Source organism: Apteryx rowi, unplaced genomic scaffold (genome assembly GCF_003343035.1).
Source record: "Apteryx rowi isolate R43461 unplaced genomic scaffold, aptRow1 scaffold_44, whole genome shotgun sequence".
In the NCBI taxonomy this organism is placed as follows: Eukaryota; Metazoa; Chordata; class Aves; order Apterygiformes; family Apterygidae; genus Apteryx; species Apteryx rowi.
This window is the reverse complement of record NW_020450694.1, coordinates 3321659-3338069: the sequence shown is the minus strand read 5'-3', so window position 1 is coordinate 3338069 and position 16411 is coordinate 3321659. Positions and strand designations below refer to the sequence as shown.

General features: G+C 51.7%; 1 protein-coding gene across 1 annotated transcript in view; it reads right to left on the bottom strand.

The window, feature by feature from the left end:
- The window catches only part of MYH7B (myosin heavy chain 7B), a 45650-nt gene that overhangs the window by 9005 nt on the left and 20234 nt on the right, over positions 1 to 16411 (bottom strand). The window contains exons 9-26 of the mRNA XM_026076790.1: positions 14393 to 14485; positions 13813 to 13876; positions 13592 to 13690; positions 11553 to 11656; positions 10831 to 10969; positions 9369 to 9487; positions 8428 to 8577; positions 7937 to 8107; positions 7062 to 7241; positions 6844 to 6976; positions 6238 to 6314; positions 4341 to 4428; positions 3763 to 3880; positions 3007 to 3130; positions 2351 to 2487; positions 1644 to 1899; positions 814 to 1056; positions 202 to 378 (exon numbers count right to left, since the gene is read on the bottom strand). Of these exons, the coding sequence (XP_025932575.1) occupies positions 202 to 378; positions 814 to 1056; positions 1644 to 1899; positions 2351 to 2487; positions 3007 to 3130; positions 3763 to 3880; positions 4341 to 4428; positions 6238 to 6314; positions 6844 to 6976; positions 7062 to 7241; positions 7937 to 8107; positions 8428 to 8577; positions 9369 to 9487; positions 10831 to 10969; positions 11553 to 11656; positions 13592 to 13690; positions 13813 to 13876; positions 14393 to 14485 (2472 nt within the window). The remainder of the gene's footprint in view (positions 1 to 201; positions 379 to 813; positions 1057 to 1643; positions 1900 to 2350; positions 2488 to 3006; positions 3131 to 3762; positions 3881 to 4340; positions 4429 to 6237; positions 6315 to 6843; positions 6977 to 7061; positions 7242 to 7936; positions 8108 to 8427; positions 8578 to 9368; positions 9488 to 10830; positions 10970 to 11552; positions 11657 to 13591; positions 13691 to 13812; positions 13877 to 14392; positions 14486 to 16411) is intronic.

Below are 16411 nucleotides of genomic sequence, written 5' to 3'. Positions count from 1 at the left end.
GTCTGCTCCCCATGGGGTCCTCTGGATGACCTCTTGGTTCGGGGGCAGTTTGTCAACGGGTTATTCATCATTTGGCTGTATTTAACTGGGATCTGATAATGATCCCACCCGCTAGATCGCACTCAGGGCCAGCATTTGGGTATTCCAGGACACGTGTGACTCAAACCTATCTCACTTCACTGTTACTGGCCCATGACTCACATCATCCACTTGTTGCTCCAGTTTGACTTTGGCTTTGGTCAGTGTGTTGACTTTGTCTTCCTCAGCCTGCAGGTCATCCAGAGCCTGCTGATGGGCCTCTTGCAGTGCTTTCTTCTCTTTTGTCAGCTTCGCAATGATCTCATCCAGAGCAGCCATCTCTTCAATCAGGTTTTTAACCTAGATCAGTGAGGTCAAAAATTGAGTGCATATTCTCTGAGACAGGGGACACAAAGCTAATACAATGGCCTGGCCTAGGAAGGGCAGGAGTTGATGACCAGCAGCAACTTGCCAGCACAGCAGCAGCCAACCCCTCTCCCCTTGTCCAGGTTTACCCCACCATGCGGTCTGCCATTGCCCCAGGACCATTTGCCATTGCACAGAACCATTTGCCAATAGACCCACATGCAATGCTGCAGGACACTGGAGGGTTTTGTCCTCTCCCACACCTCCACACTTGTGCTCTGCCCAGCCTCAGCTCCTTGCCACCAGCAGCCTTGTCCCCCATATTTCTCTTCTGTGTACTGCCAAGGGCTGCCACAAGCACTGAAGCCACTGAACAATGCCAGTGTCCAGGGAAGACCATGGCTGGGCTCTGCAGGAAGGGGGAGTTACCTTGTTCTCTGTGGCGTGCTTCTCCTTCTCCACCTTGGCCAGTGTGATCTCTAGGTCATCAATGTCCTTCTTCAGCTCTGCACACTCATCCTCCAGCTTGCGTTTCTTGGCTGTGAGGTCTGAGTTCATCTCCTCCTCATCCTCCAGACGCTCTGTCAGCTCCTTCACCTTGGCCTCCAGCTGGATCTTGGACTTGATCAGCAGGTCACAGCGCTCCTCCGCATCTGCCAGGTTGTCTTGCTCCTGGGACAGGCACAAGAGAGACAGTGGTYACTCACCACCTCAAAAGCATGCCAGGAGGTGCTTGGCCACACTGTCCTGACCCTGAGCTCGAGCTTTCCCCRTGGAGGGGGCAGAGCAAGTCCAAGGTGCTCAGGTGCATCAAAAGACAGCTCCAGTCGCTGCCCATTCCAAGAGCCATGGAAGAGCAACTAACACTAACTAGGGCCAAAGTGCTAATTGCAACCAAATCTTTCCAGAGGCAGGAAAGAGTGGACTGACACTCCCTGGCACACAAATGCCACAGATGAGCTGCAGCTTGGAGAGCAAACATTCCCATCCCTCCCACCCCAATCTGAGAAGATCACCCTTTCCAGAGCCAGAGGAGCATGAATTCCCTTGGCAGACCTGAGCRAGCAAGTCTGTAACACAGTTACAGGTTTTCACTGAGGTCTAACATTACACTTCAAACAAATCAGACCAGCAAGGAGCTCCCAGAACTGCAGAAGGCTGAAGGAGGGCTCTAGCACTCTCTGCTCCTTGCTCTACCCATGGACCCTCAGCCAGATGCAGTACCTTTACACCTGACAAGGAGTGGGTGAGGCACTCACCGCCTGCAGCTGGAGAGCGAGGTCATTCTTCTCCTGGATCATGGAGACCTGCTTCTCYTCCAGCTCCTTCCTCTTAGCCTCTGACTTCTCCAGAGCCTCTTTCAGCTTCTGGAACTCCTCCTTCAGGTTGGCCATTTCCTTCTCATTTTGAGCAGACTTGAGTAAAGGCTTGATCTTAAAGAACAGCTTCATCCAGGACCAGTTCTTGACAGCATTGAAAGCCCGGATATTCCACTGGATGGTATAGAGGGCTTCCCTGAAAGGACAGAAGCACAGCATTATCATGGGTGTAKATTCCCCACCTCCCATCCTCACTGCAGCAGAGACCTGGCTTTTGCAGGCCTGAAGATGACTCTGCATCKCCAGCAGAAGGACAAATGGCAGTGTGTTGAGTGAATGGCATGTTATTTGCRCACTGTGATAGCCCCAGTAGGATAGGCAGTGTGGCCTGGCTGTTGGGCCTTCTCACACTGCATCCCATCAAATCCTTCCAGTGGAACTCAAAAGCTCTCCCCACCCAARTACACTGACTCTTCCTGCCAGACCCATGCCAGACTCCTTGCAAGTCTGCCTCCATCCCTGCAGGACAGGGCCATGCYAATCCACTTCCAGCCACAGGCAAACCCCCAGGGCCAAATCCACTGAAATGGGCAGAAGGAGTGAGGCAGGGCATTCACAAGGTTCTATCTCCCCGCCAACAACTCTACCTCCTGCTGATGATCTTTTGATACTCAATGCGCATAAGGTGCCCACGAATTCTGGCCTGCAGCATGGTCAGGATCTTGGCCAGACGCTCATCTCGCATCTCTTCCAAAAGGCCCAGCAAACCAGCCTTGAAAAACACCTGCAGGCAAGGGAATGAGAGCAGAGTCAAGGGCAGGGAGGGCAGAGAGCTTAGGGCTGATAATGATGTGTCAGACTRGCCTGGGCTACGAGTGGCCTAAAGCAGGTACCTGGGCTGCTGTGATAGACAGAGCAGTGAGGGTTATGCACTGCAGGTCCAGGTGCCCTGCACAGGCGCACGCCCAGGCTCTGCACTGGTTGGARACTCACCCATATAAGGCATGGGCACAGCTGGACACCAGACCTCTCTGATCTGCACACATCCCCTCACAGCCCCTAGCACAGACTGGCTTCACCCTGCTGTGTTGGGTGGTATGAGGTCAGGGTGTGGTGACTTCCTTCCCAGCCTGTGTGTCCTACCCTCCTCAGTCCCTTCAGGGGCCACAGAGCATAGGGCTTCAGCAGTGCTGTAGCCAGGCAGAGAGCAGGCTGAGCAGGGAGAGCATACTGGGGTTGTAGACAGACACAGGAGTGGCAACATCTCCACCCTAAGGAGATGTATCAAGCTGCTTGGTCTCACCTTGGTATGACCAAACTTGTACTGTGAATGGTCAAGATCCAGGGAGCTCAGCAGTTTCTCTGTGGCCTTTCTGCTGTCCACAAACTTGTCATCTGGGATGGCTGCTGGATTCAGGATACGGTAGCTGCAGGGACAAAGCAGAGGGACAAGAGCATGCAAGAGAATCCCAGCACAAAGGTGATGGCTCCTCCATCATTCCTGTATGCAGATCATGCCTGTCACCCCTGGAAGGATATCCCTGCAGCACAGGCTGTAGCCATGTATGGACCAGGAGCTCCAAGGTGCAGTATGGGGTCTACCCCAGAGCAGGCCCCAGGGAAACCTGCCAGACCTTAGTCACYGTACATGAGGAGGACTGTGCAGGAGAGAGCCAATGGCCTCACCTTTCCTGGCCAGGCCCAGCCCAAGGTGGGTGTATGGTGTCAGCCTGAGAACAGTAAAGATCCCAAGRGCAGAGGGAAATCAGAACCAGGATCCAAGGAGCTGGGCCTTGCCATCATCCACCTGCATCAGCCCTGCATTCARCCATCCTAAACATCAGCCTGATGCACCAAACTATCTATGGCCRGCACCACACTCTCCATGACTCGCATCGCAGAGCCAACAGCAAAGCTATCCCAAACAGTGCTTGCACTGGGCATATTGTGGTGATTCAGACCAACCCTCAATAAGCTGGGGAGTGGGGCAGAGTCCAGGCAGTCTGCTCCCCCCCCCGAACATGTGCTGGCTGCTGAGGCTGGGAGAAGAGGGAGTTACCGCTGCTTGAAGTCTGCGTAGAGAATCCTGTTGGGGAATCCCTTACGGCAGATGCGTATGCCTTCAAGGACACCATTACACCGCAGCTGGTGCAGCACCAGGAAAGAGTCCATGGCTCCTAGAGGTGAGAGCAGGGATGGAGCTGACATCCAGCCCACAGCGGCAGAGGAAATACAGCTGCAGCATGGGCTTGAACTCTGCAAACAACCTGCGTTTGTGAGCATGGGTGTTAACCCACCCTGTGGGCCTATGCTGGGCACCAACGCCTCAGCCTGGGCTCTGGAGGGTAGAAGTCAGCCTGAAAGACTCATCTGTGCCTAGTGTTAGACACAAGTGCAAGGTGGTAGTACACAGCCCAGATGAGAGCCCTGAAAAACTCATTTTCCCCAGTAGGGGGGACTAGCAGGGGTCACAGTGGTTTCCACACAGAGATGCTAGGTCTCAGCAGCAGAAGGGTTGCTGAGAGTAAATGTTTGGGGAGAAGGTGGGTGCAGGAGCTGGGCAGGAGTTCCTGCCAGCTCCCACACATGGATGTCACCTGAGGGAGCTGACAGGCGACTATCTCAGTTCTTGCATACCTGGGGTCTTTGTCTCATTAGGGATGATGCAGCGGACAAAGTGTGGCTGAGTGGAGCGCAGGTTGGTCATCAGCTTGTTGAGATTCTCCTGTAGGGCAGATATGGGGTATGAGGCATGAGGTGACATCTCTGCTACCCTACAACACTTCTCCCCAGCCCCTTCACCCAAAGCAGGGAGAAAGGGGACACTGGGAGCCCCTTACCACTATTCATGGGAGAAAGGGGAATTTCCTCCAGCTTGGCTGCTCTCTCTGCTATCCTGTCAATTGGACAGCCCCAGCCCTGTAGTGGGACCACTGTGCTCTGTCAGGGTGGGAGCACTGGCAGAGCAGACTGGGCTGTCAGACATGCCAAACAGCACACGCTGGTTTTGCAGTGCTGGAGAGGAGCCAGATGCCTCCCAAGTATGTGYAGGTAAAGTTTTGTGACAGAGGAAGGGAGAACCAGACACAGCACCCACAAGACTGGGTGCATTCCTGGTATACAGCTCTGCTGGTGTCCATCAGCCCAGACCTAAGCGCCCTGCAAAGCCAGTGCTGGCATCCACACTGCCTGCAGTCCCCATCACATCAGGTTTTCCCTCTGTCCCCCCACTGTTGCCCATGTCCTTCAGTTGTGATAGAGGACCCTGCGAAGCCAGCCTGGGCCTTATCCCTCTTGCCACCAAGCTTTGCCCTGGGCCTGGCTCACGGCGGGGTCACTCTGTGAACATCTGCTTGGAGGCCTGTGTCTCCTGGCAGGACCATGAAAGTGAGTCTCTGGGATTAGGGCCCTGCAGAGCACCATCAAGGGCCACGAATCCAGAGACGACTCATGCCTGCAAGGCTGCTGCATGAGGGAGGGGAGATGGGGTCCTGCAGGTTTAGTAGGTCTCAGAGCATGGGGTTGTATTACACTTGTTTCTAGGCTTGTTTTCTCTTCAAGGCAGGACTCAAGCCAAGCCATGACCCTGCCTTTGCTCAAGCAAAAGGCATCTGCACCCTTGGTCCTTCCAGGCTGCCTTCCCCTCCTCATACAAGCTCAACCTGTCCAGGACCTGACTCTGGGAAGGGGACACCTGGCCACAGCTCCATACCATCATGGGGCAACTTCTTGCAGCAGAGGCCTGTGACTTGTCCATGAGGAAGAAAGCCACATGCATCCATGAAGGGGGCTGGGTCAGGGACCTTCCTCTCATGAAACTCCCCTTGGCTACCAGAGATGTTGGCAGCCCTGACACAAGTGCTGCCTTTTTACATCACCCTTTAATCATAAGGCTGTCACAGCAGGACACAGCTTTGGGCTCACAGACCCCTCTGTGCTGTTTTTCATTTGCTTAAGCTCTGGAGTAGATAAATAACTCCTGTGGTGAGCACGGGATCAGGGAGCTATCAAATGGCTCAGGTCACTTCCCCAGACAGGAGAGCCGAGAGCTGCCTGCTCAGAGACCCGTAAGATCCTCCTCCATTTTCTTCTGCCCAAGGGCTGTCCTTCCCGCCGACAAGAATGAGGAGAGAAGTAGCACAGACTTAAAGTGATGTTCATGTAATACATTATCTAAACATCACTACAAGTCTTAACTGCCGCTCTCTCAAAGGCGAAGGAGCTGCCGGGCAGCGCAAGCATCACGCGGGCAGAAGCAGCACAAGCCCCAGCTCAGAGAGAGCCATTGCTCTCCCAGCCTGGAGCTTCATGTCCTTCCCTAGCAGCATGGGGACAGAGCTTGCCCTTGCTCAAGGGTAAGAGGATGTTAAGACCTTTCTCCTAGCCAGGACAACTCTCTGGAGCCCCTATGTCCCTGAAGAGCCCAAGAGCTCATGAGCAAGACACTCCAGAGTCTGGGCAGGGAAGTGGGATTGATACTGGGAGACTCTAAACATGCTTCTCTCATGACCTTGAATGAGGGGCTGGCTCTTACCTTGTGCAGCTGGGACACTGTTTGGAAGGAAGCTGCCTTCTTACGTTTCTCCTTGGTCCCTGGCTTGTGAGGTTCCTCTGTTGGGTTGAAACATCAATTAATTACATAAGTACTGCACTGTGTCAGCTTGGTTTGGAGGACTCAGAAGCACCTCCAAATTCCCCCGCACTGAAAATATCAGTGAAATCCCCAGAGCCCCTGGTCTCTGTAAAACAGAGGTGGCAAATGGTGCATGGCATGAGATGGCAGACTGCCAAAAAATCCTCCCACAGCACCCCACTCTGGTTGTTGCCCCTTAGCTCTCAGTAACAGGGCTCTCCTTCTCACATCCCATGTCACCTCCAGCAGGGTCACCAGGACAGCTCTACAGCACCACACGGGCACAGCCTGATCCTGACCACCCACCCAGGGCCCCTAGGTCAATGCAGAGCTGCAAGTTCAGAGGCCCCAGGCCACCAAGGTTTTTAAGAGCCAGTGGGGGTCTTCCCTTTGCCAGGGCTGCTAGGCACAGGAATGTTGCGCCAACAGGCAGGTGTGGGGATGAGGAGGCTTTGCTATAAAGGGAAGGAGGCACAGTGAGCAAAGAGGCATGAGATTGTTCCTCACCTGAACTGGAGCCCACATAGTTCTCATACAGGGAGGCCAGGAGCTTGTTCTGGGATTTTTGGAAAACTGCCACCACTGTCTCATTCAGGGGGTCCTTGTTCTTGTCCAGCCACCCAATGATATTGTATGGCACCTGTCACCAAAGAAGAGAGGCAAATGTAAGGACAGCCCAGCAAAGGGGGTTGTGAATACTGCAGAAGAGTTGACAAGGGACATACCACACCAGCATAGTGCACCAGCTCAAAGTGGGCCTCATATTTCCGCTTTTTGTCTGGTCGGGGCTTCTGGAAGTTAGGTGACTTTCCAATATGGTTGTCATAGAGCTTGGCYTTGAATGACATGTCGGAGGCTTTCGGGAACATGCACTCCTCTTCGAGGATGGACAGGATTCCCAGTGGCTGCAGGGAGAAGGCAGTATAAAGTCTGAGCTCAGTGTTGCCAGGTGCCATCCCAGAATGGGGGACTCTCTCTGTGCTACTGGCCCCGGTGAGGGCAATGGCATGAGACATCTGCCACGGGGCAAGCTATCACTGTTCCTCTGGTGTACCCCAGGCTACACTGACCACTGCATTCCTCCGGCCAGTCAGAATAGGGTTGGCCGGGCCTGCAAGACATGGGGGCTTTGCAGGTCCTTCAGATTGTTGGGGAGGGGAGGTCCTCTCCAGTATCCTGACAGGTATATTCTTTTCCAAAAAAGGTGAGTTTCCTCCACTCCGATGGTGGAAATTTTTATACAAGCTGCTCTGAATCTGCAAGCACCCCAGTGAGAGGCACGAARGGGCAGCAAGAGGGTAAGAAAAAAGGGGTAGAGATCACTATTCTCTGGAGGAAAAGGCCCCACCAGGTTTCATTGCTCACTGGTGAGTAGGAACAGGAATCTCCATGTTTCACACAGCCAAAATTTGTGTCAAAAGGACCCCATGGCCTAGAGACTCTGTGCTGCAAATGCAGAGAGTGTGGACTTGGGATACTTGCCACTGACTGGAGAGGGACTCATTTCCTTCCYGGTACCAGAGCAGCCATCACTGTTCCAGTCTTTGCAAACAAACCATCTAGCAGATGTACCATTCCTGTGCCCTGTCTCATGCTTTACCTTCTCAATCAGGTCGATGCAAGCCTGCAGGTCCAGGCCAAAGTCAATGAAGACCCATTCRATGCCTTCTTTCTTGTATTCTTCTTGCTCCAGGACAAACATGTGGTGGTTGAAGAACTGCTGCAGCTTCTCATTGGTGAAATTGATGCACAGCTGCTCAAAGCTGTTGAACTGCAAGAATAAAACAAACCTGCTTCAGCAGGTGGAGCTCCAGAGGTGCATGGAGTCACCTGTTCCATTTTGCCTGGGTGTGAAGAGAGATCTCCAGAGTAGGTAGCCAGGAGCTCACTGGAGACTGGCTCACAGCACTGTTAGAATGGTCCTTGTGAGCTGCAAGTGTTTATTACAGATAAATGAATTCAGGCATGAGSTCTTTTTCTTATCAAGGCCAGTAGTTTCTTGGAGGAGATAAAGCTGTCAGGCACTGGGGGACCCAAGTGTCTAGTTACAACATTCCCCTGAATCCACTGCTGGGGGCCTGCAGAACTCACGTCAAAAATCTCGAAGCCTGCAATGTCCAGTACTCCGATGAAGAATTGTCTGGCCAGCTTGGTGTCTAGGGTCTTGTTGATCCGAGTCACCAGCCACTTGAACATGCGATCATAGGTGGCTTTAGCCAGGGCTCCCACAGCATAGACGACCTGCCAAAGCAAATTGGAGAGCAGGCTTGTAGGAGCTACAGGCTGCATGAAAGAGCTCCTACTGGCACACAAAGGACAGGCTAGACAAATTCAGGGGTTCGCAGTTACAGTATTTACACTGAGATTAGTTTTCACATGCTTGCAAGCATGTTCTTGTGCCCCTGGCCTGGCAACCAGCACTTAAGCAGTCTCCCAGGTGTTAGGATACAGATTCAGTCTAAAGTGATATTTTCAGAAGCCTTGTGCATGGTAGAAGCCTACATTACAATGACTTTGGAAAAGACTCCAGCCCCTAAGTTCCCCTTGAATTTTATTTCAGGACTGGCTTGCRCTATCCAGACCAAGTTTAGGTTCCTAACTGACATGGCTGAAATCTGACACAGAGCACTTTTGCTGTGTTTGAGCCTCTCACAAGATCAGTTGTTTAGGTGAGATTTCTACTATCCAGAGCTGAGCTCTTCATGAGAGTGTGGCTGTCTCTGAAGCAGATCCATAGAAGCTGAACTTTTTCTGGCTTTCAATCCAACCAAAATTTCAAAGATACTGAATTGAAACTCCAAGTCTTGGTTAATGTCCAAAATCATCTGCCAGCCCTGCTACCAACTTTCCCTGCTTCTAAAGGCAGGTATCCATATATACATCTTCTCATGGTGCTCTGGGGACAACTCCCAAACCCAAGAGAGTTCATTGAAGCACCAGGCACCCTGTCCAGGGAACATTATACAAAGAGCCTGTCCACAGAGGAGTCACATACCCATTGGAGCATGGTTTCCTTGTTGCAGCGTACCCACCTGTTCCACATTCTGACCTTTGGTCACATATTCATTGCCCACTTTCACGCGAGGATGGAGCAACCCTTTGATGAGATCAGCTGAGCTGATTCCCATGAGGTAGGCAGCTTTGTCAGCACCTGTAAAAAAGTACCAAAGCATGAGGAAGCCAGCAAGGAAGTCCTGAAAAAAAGATTACCAGCTCTTCTGCTGATCAGTGCTAACTCTACTGTTGTTTCATCTGCTCCAGAGTCACCCCCAGTGTGAAGTGTGATTTCCTACCTCTGATATTGTATGAGGCTTTTAAAGTCTGGGCTTCCTGCATGAGAAGTTACAGTTTGGAGAAGAAGGCCTTAGCAGATCTGTTGCAGCTTAAATGGTTTTCAGTCTTCTTGATCTTGGGAGCTCTACATGTTTTCCAGTGGAAGTGTGGACTTCATAGAGTGAATTCACATATAGTGAATTTGAACTGATCCTAAGAGATGTGATTTTTCTTGCTTGTCTTTCACAGACTCCTGAYAGTAGACCATAGCTAGAAAATCACTTACATAGGGGAATCCCTTCTGTTAGATCAAAATCTTCTTTAAATATCAGGTAGCAACTGAATCTGGTGTTGGCATTCCTCAGGGAAGGAGAACTCTTCTTTTGTGAATTTTAACATGACAAGATCTATTCCAGGCAGTCATTTCTGCCGGATCTCTGTCTCAGGCAATGCACTGTCATTTCTTAARCCTTCCAGTTAAGTGACAGGGACAGGGCTCTCCCTTTCCCACCCTGCCACAGCGCACTGACCATGGGAAGGGTCATGCTGGAAAGYCACTCTGTCCTTGAAGCTGGCTCCATGATGCCTGGGAGCCACGCATAGTGCAAAAGCAATAGAAAGTATCCAAGTTCTGACTTTTCTGGATTTTCAATGGTTTTCTCTGCAGCCTGACTATTCTCTTAGACCTATGTTTTGCACAGGATTCTCCTAAGTAACAAACAAGGAAATGTATTAGACAGTGATTGTGTCCTACTCTAACTGCTCTTCAAGAGGCTGGGACTTGAGTAGGACTTTGCAGCCCTAATCAAGGCCTGGCTCCTATCCTGCAGACAACATGCTGTGGAATAGGTCTAACAAAGAGCAACAGAAGAGGTGAGGAAGGGCAGGAGAACACTGAACAAGGTAAAGCACAGAGCCAGGTTTCTCTGTTTGCCCAGTGCATATTCACAGCTCTGTGACAGCCTGTGACATTCCTGAGAGAGSTGTGAGGCAGATGAGACCACCCAGTGCTTGCAGAAGATGCTGTCCCCAAAAAACCTGTTCCTGCACAAGCCCCTTTGTGCACTAAAGCAGATGCTAAGACAGTGTGGTTGCTCGGGATTGTGGCCACTGACCTTCACGGACCAGGCCAGGGATGTTATCACAGTCTGCCCTTGGAGGTAGGAAATCAAAGAGCCCAGCCCAGCTTGGGTGAACCTGGCAGCATGGAGACCAACTCACTTTCAGTGCCGTCAGCCTCTGCCTGCTCTTCCCGCTGCTTCTGCTTGAACTTCATGTTGCCAAAGTGCATGATAGCGCCCACTATTTTATAGGAGCCRTATTTCTCATCATTGCTGAAGCCCAAGATGTCCATGGCATGCTGAGGAGAGACAAGCAGTACAGACAGAACAAAGTCACCCCTCTGAGATGAGAAGGGAGGGCAGGTGCTCCCACTGTCTCCATAGGGGACTATATCCTGGGGTTCTGTGGGCTGAACGGGGCAGGGTGCTCTACCCTCTGTGCCACTAGTTGAGGAATCCTGCTCTATGGGATTTTAAATGTGAGTCCAGCTCCCCAAAGGTCAATTTGAAAGCAAAAGAACAAGGCTAGCAGCAACAAGCAGGAGACTTTCTGAGCTGAGGTTGAAGGACCATATCTCTCATCTTCTCATGGGAGCTATGGTAAGTGCACATGTGCTACAAGCCCTTCCTAATGTGAGGGCTTGTTCTCTCTTCTCTGTTTGAAAGGGGGTGTTGATGGGGTCTGAGACACTCCACTCTTCCTTGCAGGCTCACAGTGTGTGCACAGTGACTGCAGCAAACCAGAGGAAGCTCGCAACTAATTTGGAGAGGGACATAGAAAAGCAGGGACATGCCCCCTGTCTGCCCAGAATGTGGTTCTGAGGCCAAGCCCTCCCCCAAACCCCCACCTCTGGCTGTGCAGTGTGAAGGAAGTGCACATACATCTGTTGCCATGAGTTCCTCGCCGTCATCCAGGTTGTCCACAGTTGTTACACCCTGAGAGCAGAAGTGGTAGTCATAGGGGTTGAGGGAGAGCAGCAGCATATCTGTGGTGGGGAAGACATGCAGGGAGTGAGATCAGTCTGACAGATGAAGCTGGGGGAGAGGGGTAACACTGGATAAAGATGAAAGGGTAAGACTGACAAAAGCCTTTGGGCCCACCAAAGTGCGGGTTTTGCCTGTGGACCCAGAAGCAGCCCCACAGCCCTTTGAGGAAGGCTTGTGCCAGCAGAGATCTCTGCAGTAACCTCTAGCAGTGCTGGCAGCACTGCGCCTGGAGAGGCTGCTGGTCTCCAAGGCACCATGCTTGGAGGTTGCCCTCAAAGCACCAGGAGGGCCCAGCCTAGCTGGGCACTTGCATCAGGCTCTGCCAGCGCTGCCTGCACACAAACATGAAAGCTCCTTTTGACCCCCTTTAGCTCCCCATTAAATGTGTTTCCTTCCAGTGCCCCAGGCTTGCACTGTCCCCAGCAGCCTGGATAATGTTGTGCTCTGCCCATCTCCTTCCTGTGGACATGGGCACCCTCCTCTCCAGGGCTAGGGGATTGACTGCTTTGTCTGGTGCTGCTGATCCCTGTCCCTCACAGCACAAAGGCAGGTTGCAGGTTGCCTGTTCCAGCTCTGTCTTGCAAAAGGATGTGGCTGAGAAGAAATACCAGAGGGGTCTATTTGGAAGAGACTTTTAGAACTGAAACTTTCTTGGGACCATGACCACTTTGCCCAAGCAGGATGGGAGTTCTCCTCCTGAGTAGGGTCTCTTAAGCTCAAACCCTGCCTCTGCCTAGCTCTACCCAGGCACTTAGTCTGTTGTCATCTGTGTTCACTGGCTTCCAAAGTCCCCTGGTTTCTCTGAGCCAAAGTCCTCAGGTTTGTCCCAAAGCAGAATAGGAGGTTTAGGAATCTCAGATCAAACCAAAGGATGAAAAAATCACTTCCTGCCCAGCTCTAGTCAGGATGGAGGAGGAATGGCTGTCTGGGCATGACCCCTGGCTGGATATCACCCACTATGCTGACCTCAACTAGGAGGCACCCACTGGTAGGGCAGTCTCTGCAAGCTCAGGCAGGCCCTCACACAGGTCCATTTCTTCTGTGACTGTGCCTCTAGCTTGCTATCTTGGGACATGGCTTGGCTGTAGACTGATTTAGAAGTTGCCATCCATGCCCTTGTGACCACCAGATAAGATTACTGCTCTGCACCACTCTCCAGACCTGCCTAATAAGGTATTGTTCTGGAGCTAGCAGCAGGCTCAAGAGCCTACAGCCAAGAGCCTGACCACCCCGGGGGCTTGTGTCAGCCATCCTTCTGCAGTGTGGAAAGGTTTCCTGTGCGCTCTGTGTGACCTGGCACCTGGAGAGCAAGGCTGCTCAGAGCACAAGAGATGGCCCGAGGGCAAAGCCAGGGTCAGCTGGGACTGTCCTGGGGAACATGTTCAGGATATGCCTAGGCTGGGGTTACTGCTGAGAGTGAGCCGTGCAGCTGTTTTCAAGCTCACTTGAAACAGGTCATCTTGCTAGGGTGGTAGAAGGAGCTCAGGACAGGCTGAAAAACACGTCCACTACCACAAAATGGGTAAATATCCAGCCCGCACATGCTGAGCTCAGTGCTGAACCAGCCACATGACAAGGAGTCTCTGTGCAAGGCAGCTTAGCAAATTGCACTCCCAGCCTGCAGACAGACCCTGAGTGACCACTTCTCTGCTCCCAGACACTCACAGGAAAGGCTTGAGTTTGGCTTCTCAGTCTGATTGTGAGGATAAAGGAGGCTGGACTAGATGACCTCCTGAAGTCCCTTTCAACCTGAATTATYCTACAAACCTACAACCCTATGCAGCCAGCAAAGCCTTTGAGGGCAGTGTCTCCACAGTGAGCCAGGGTTGCTCAGTGCCCCTGGAATGCAGGACTGCCAAGCTAACAACAGGTCTTCCTGGCTTTTTTCAAGCAGCCACACTGTAAAGGCTGTGCTGCAGCTCTGGYTGCCTTACCTTGCAGCTCTGGTTTCTTCCCAGAGAGGATCTGGTAGTAGATATGGTAGCTTCGCTCCTTGGGTTGCTGGAAAATCACTCTTGATTTTTCCAGAAGATCTAGAAGCAAATAGGGCAGAAGGCTTAGAAGAGGGCTCGTGATTCCCTGGAGCCGACCCAGCATCAGCACAAATAGCAAGAATCAAATTCTTTCCTCCTGCAGCTGGCATGTGTTTACTCACAGATGTCGATGTCTGCAGAGGCCAGCTTCCCTGAGGGGCCAAAATGGATCCGGATGAACTTGCCCTGAAATATTCATAGGGAGGTGAGCATTGGGCTTKTCTAGACAGGTACAATGCTAAACAGTTCCTAGAAACCTGAGAATTTGGGYCCAAGAGCCTCTCCTTTTCCTCCAAGACATAATACAGACACCAAAGGCACCTATGGTTGATGAGCTCAGCATCCCAGAGCAGACTCAGGGCTGGGCTTGGCAAAAGGGRTGTTGTTCCCAGCTGTCCCTCCCAGCACCAGTGCTCCAGGCTGTGGTTACTGGCCCCCCTCAYCCTTTGGTCCTGCAAAGGACCGCTTCCCTCCAGCCACAAGCCATGACATCGGGATGATTCATTCTGAACAGTGCACCATTTACTGAACTGATTTAACCAGGGGAAGCCTGGCCCAGCGGTTAAACCCCACTAGATATAAAAGCTATCTTCCTGCTACGTGCCTTGGGCCCACGCCACACAAATACATGAATACCACAAATGATGTTTTCAGTTTACATAAGTGCTGCATATTAGCTGCGTCTCCTGCTAAGACACTTACAAAACGCGAGGAGTTGTCATTTCTTATGGTTTTGGCATTGCCAAAAGCTTCCATAGCTGGGTTTGCCTCAATGATTTGATCTTCAAGGGTGCCCTGGAAAACAAAACCAAAGGATGCATCAGTTCCCACCCAGCCAGAGGGGATCTGTCACCAATGGAGCAGGGAAACAAAGTGGTGCTCCTTGACACATCATCCTGCTTTCCTCAGAGACTGCTGGTGCTGAGGCATCTCCTTGTCTCATGTAGGGAATACAAATGGGTTCTGGGATCAACAGAGCTGGGTTTTGCAGCAATGTTCTCTGTGAGCTTCTCCTCGCTTAAACTGGCCACTCCTGAAATCCAGGCTACTCTCTGCACAAAGAAGTCCTGAGTCACTTTCTTAGGATGCTACAATTCGGAAACTGAGGGCAAGGGCACATCATTGTCACTGTAGCAGTCTGAAACATTTCAGGCTCTTTGACTCTGCTAGGCATTTTCTTTTCCACCAAACCCAAGTCTTGGACTGTTTGAATCACAGTACATTATGAATGAAGAGACCAGAAAACAGCCTTGATCTATGACTCTCCACAGCAACAAAATATACAGCAAGGCCATAGTGTGCCAGGAACACATCACAGATCCCAGCTGGCATGATTTGCTGAACTCACTGGAGATCTTTTGAGCAAACCCCAAAATTACGCCCCTCCTCCAAACTTGTTTTTCCATTCATGTTTCACTAGCATAGTTCAAAGATGAAGAGACAGCCTCCATGTAACACACACAAAGCAGGAAAAGAATTGTAGGAGAGACACAAGAGACTCATGCAAAGCCACATGAAGGATGGCGGGATTTGACAACAGGAGGACAGTGTGGTGGCAAAGGCACCTGCAAGATAGGGGGCCCAGGATTTTTCATGTCAGGGTCTTTGGGTACCCAAGCCCTGACTACGTTATAGTCCATAGCGCTGTCCTGCTAGGCAGGGAACATCAGACCTGGGCCCTGTCTGCCAGTGTGCTGGGGAGCTGCGCTGTCATTTCAAAGGTGGGGCCACAACTGCTCCCAAACTCCACAGCATCGGGCATGTGAAGGTCAAAAGAGCCAGGGAGCAGTTGTGAATAACAGCTTTTCTAACAGACTGTATTTTGCCACCTAGATATCCTTTGAGCTGTTATCTTTGAATTTAGCCTGATCAAAAATTGCCTTTTCTGTTAGGTCCCATAGGCGCTGCCCTAGAGCCCCCAGAATCAGCACCCAGCTACCTCACTCTCAGTAACAGTTTGCCCAAATGGTCTGAGACTCATGTATTAATGACCATTTCCCATCCAACAGGGTAGTGAATGCACCTGGTTGCATGCATTACCTAAAGGCCATCCCCAGTGCTCAGATGGAGGAACTGAGGGCCAAGGACATACCACTGAGCTGCTGAAATGGCTGAGCCCTTAGTTGAGTCAGGGACTCAACCTTTCCTGGACTTCCAGAGATACTCAGTTGTTGCCTCTGCCTTTGAAGCTAATGGAGCACACAGGAGGAAGGACTCTTCACCTGGATACCCCAGATGGAGATACCCTCAACCGGAGGCTAAATTTGAGTATCCTGGCCTGAGTCTGCTTCTGCTTCCCTCACCCCTGAGAAAGGCACTGGCTGCCTGCAAAGTTGTGGGCTGAGTCAGTTCAGGCCCGTGCAGCACCTGGCGATCTCCAGGCATCACTAGCACCACGACCTCTGCAGCCAGAGCGCAGCACTGCCCATGGCAAACAGGCCTCTGCCCTTGCCACTTAGCGCCACCACCTTCTGCCGAGCCTCAAGGCTGAGTGGGACTCCCAAAGACTCAGAGASTGGAGGATTCACCTTCCCTTTGGAAGAGCCCCCACCAATAGCAATGCAATTCAAGGTAGGCACCCCACAGGCAAACACTGCATTAATTAGAAATTAAAGCGGTTGAAGTGTAATGATTCCTTAAAGGAGAGGCTGGAGTCAGAAAGGTGGGAAGTCACTAAGAGGTGAAATCCCAAAGCCTCAAACTATGGAAAGGTGGGAAATA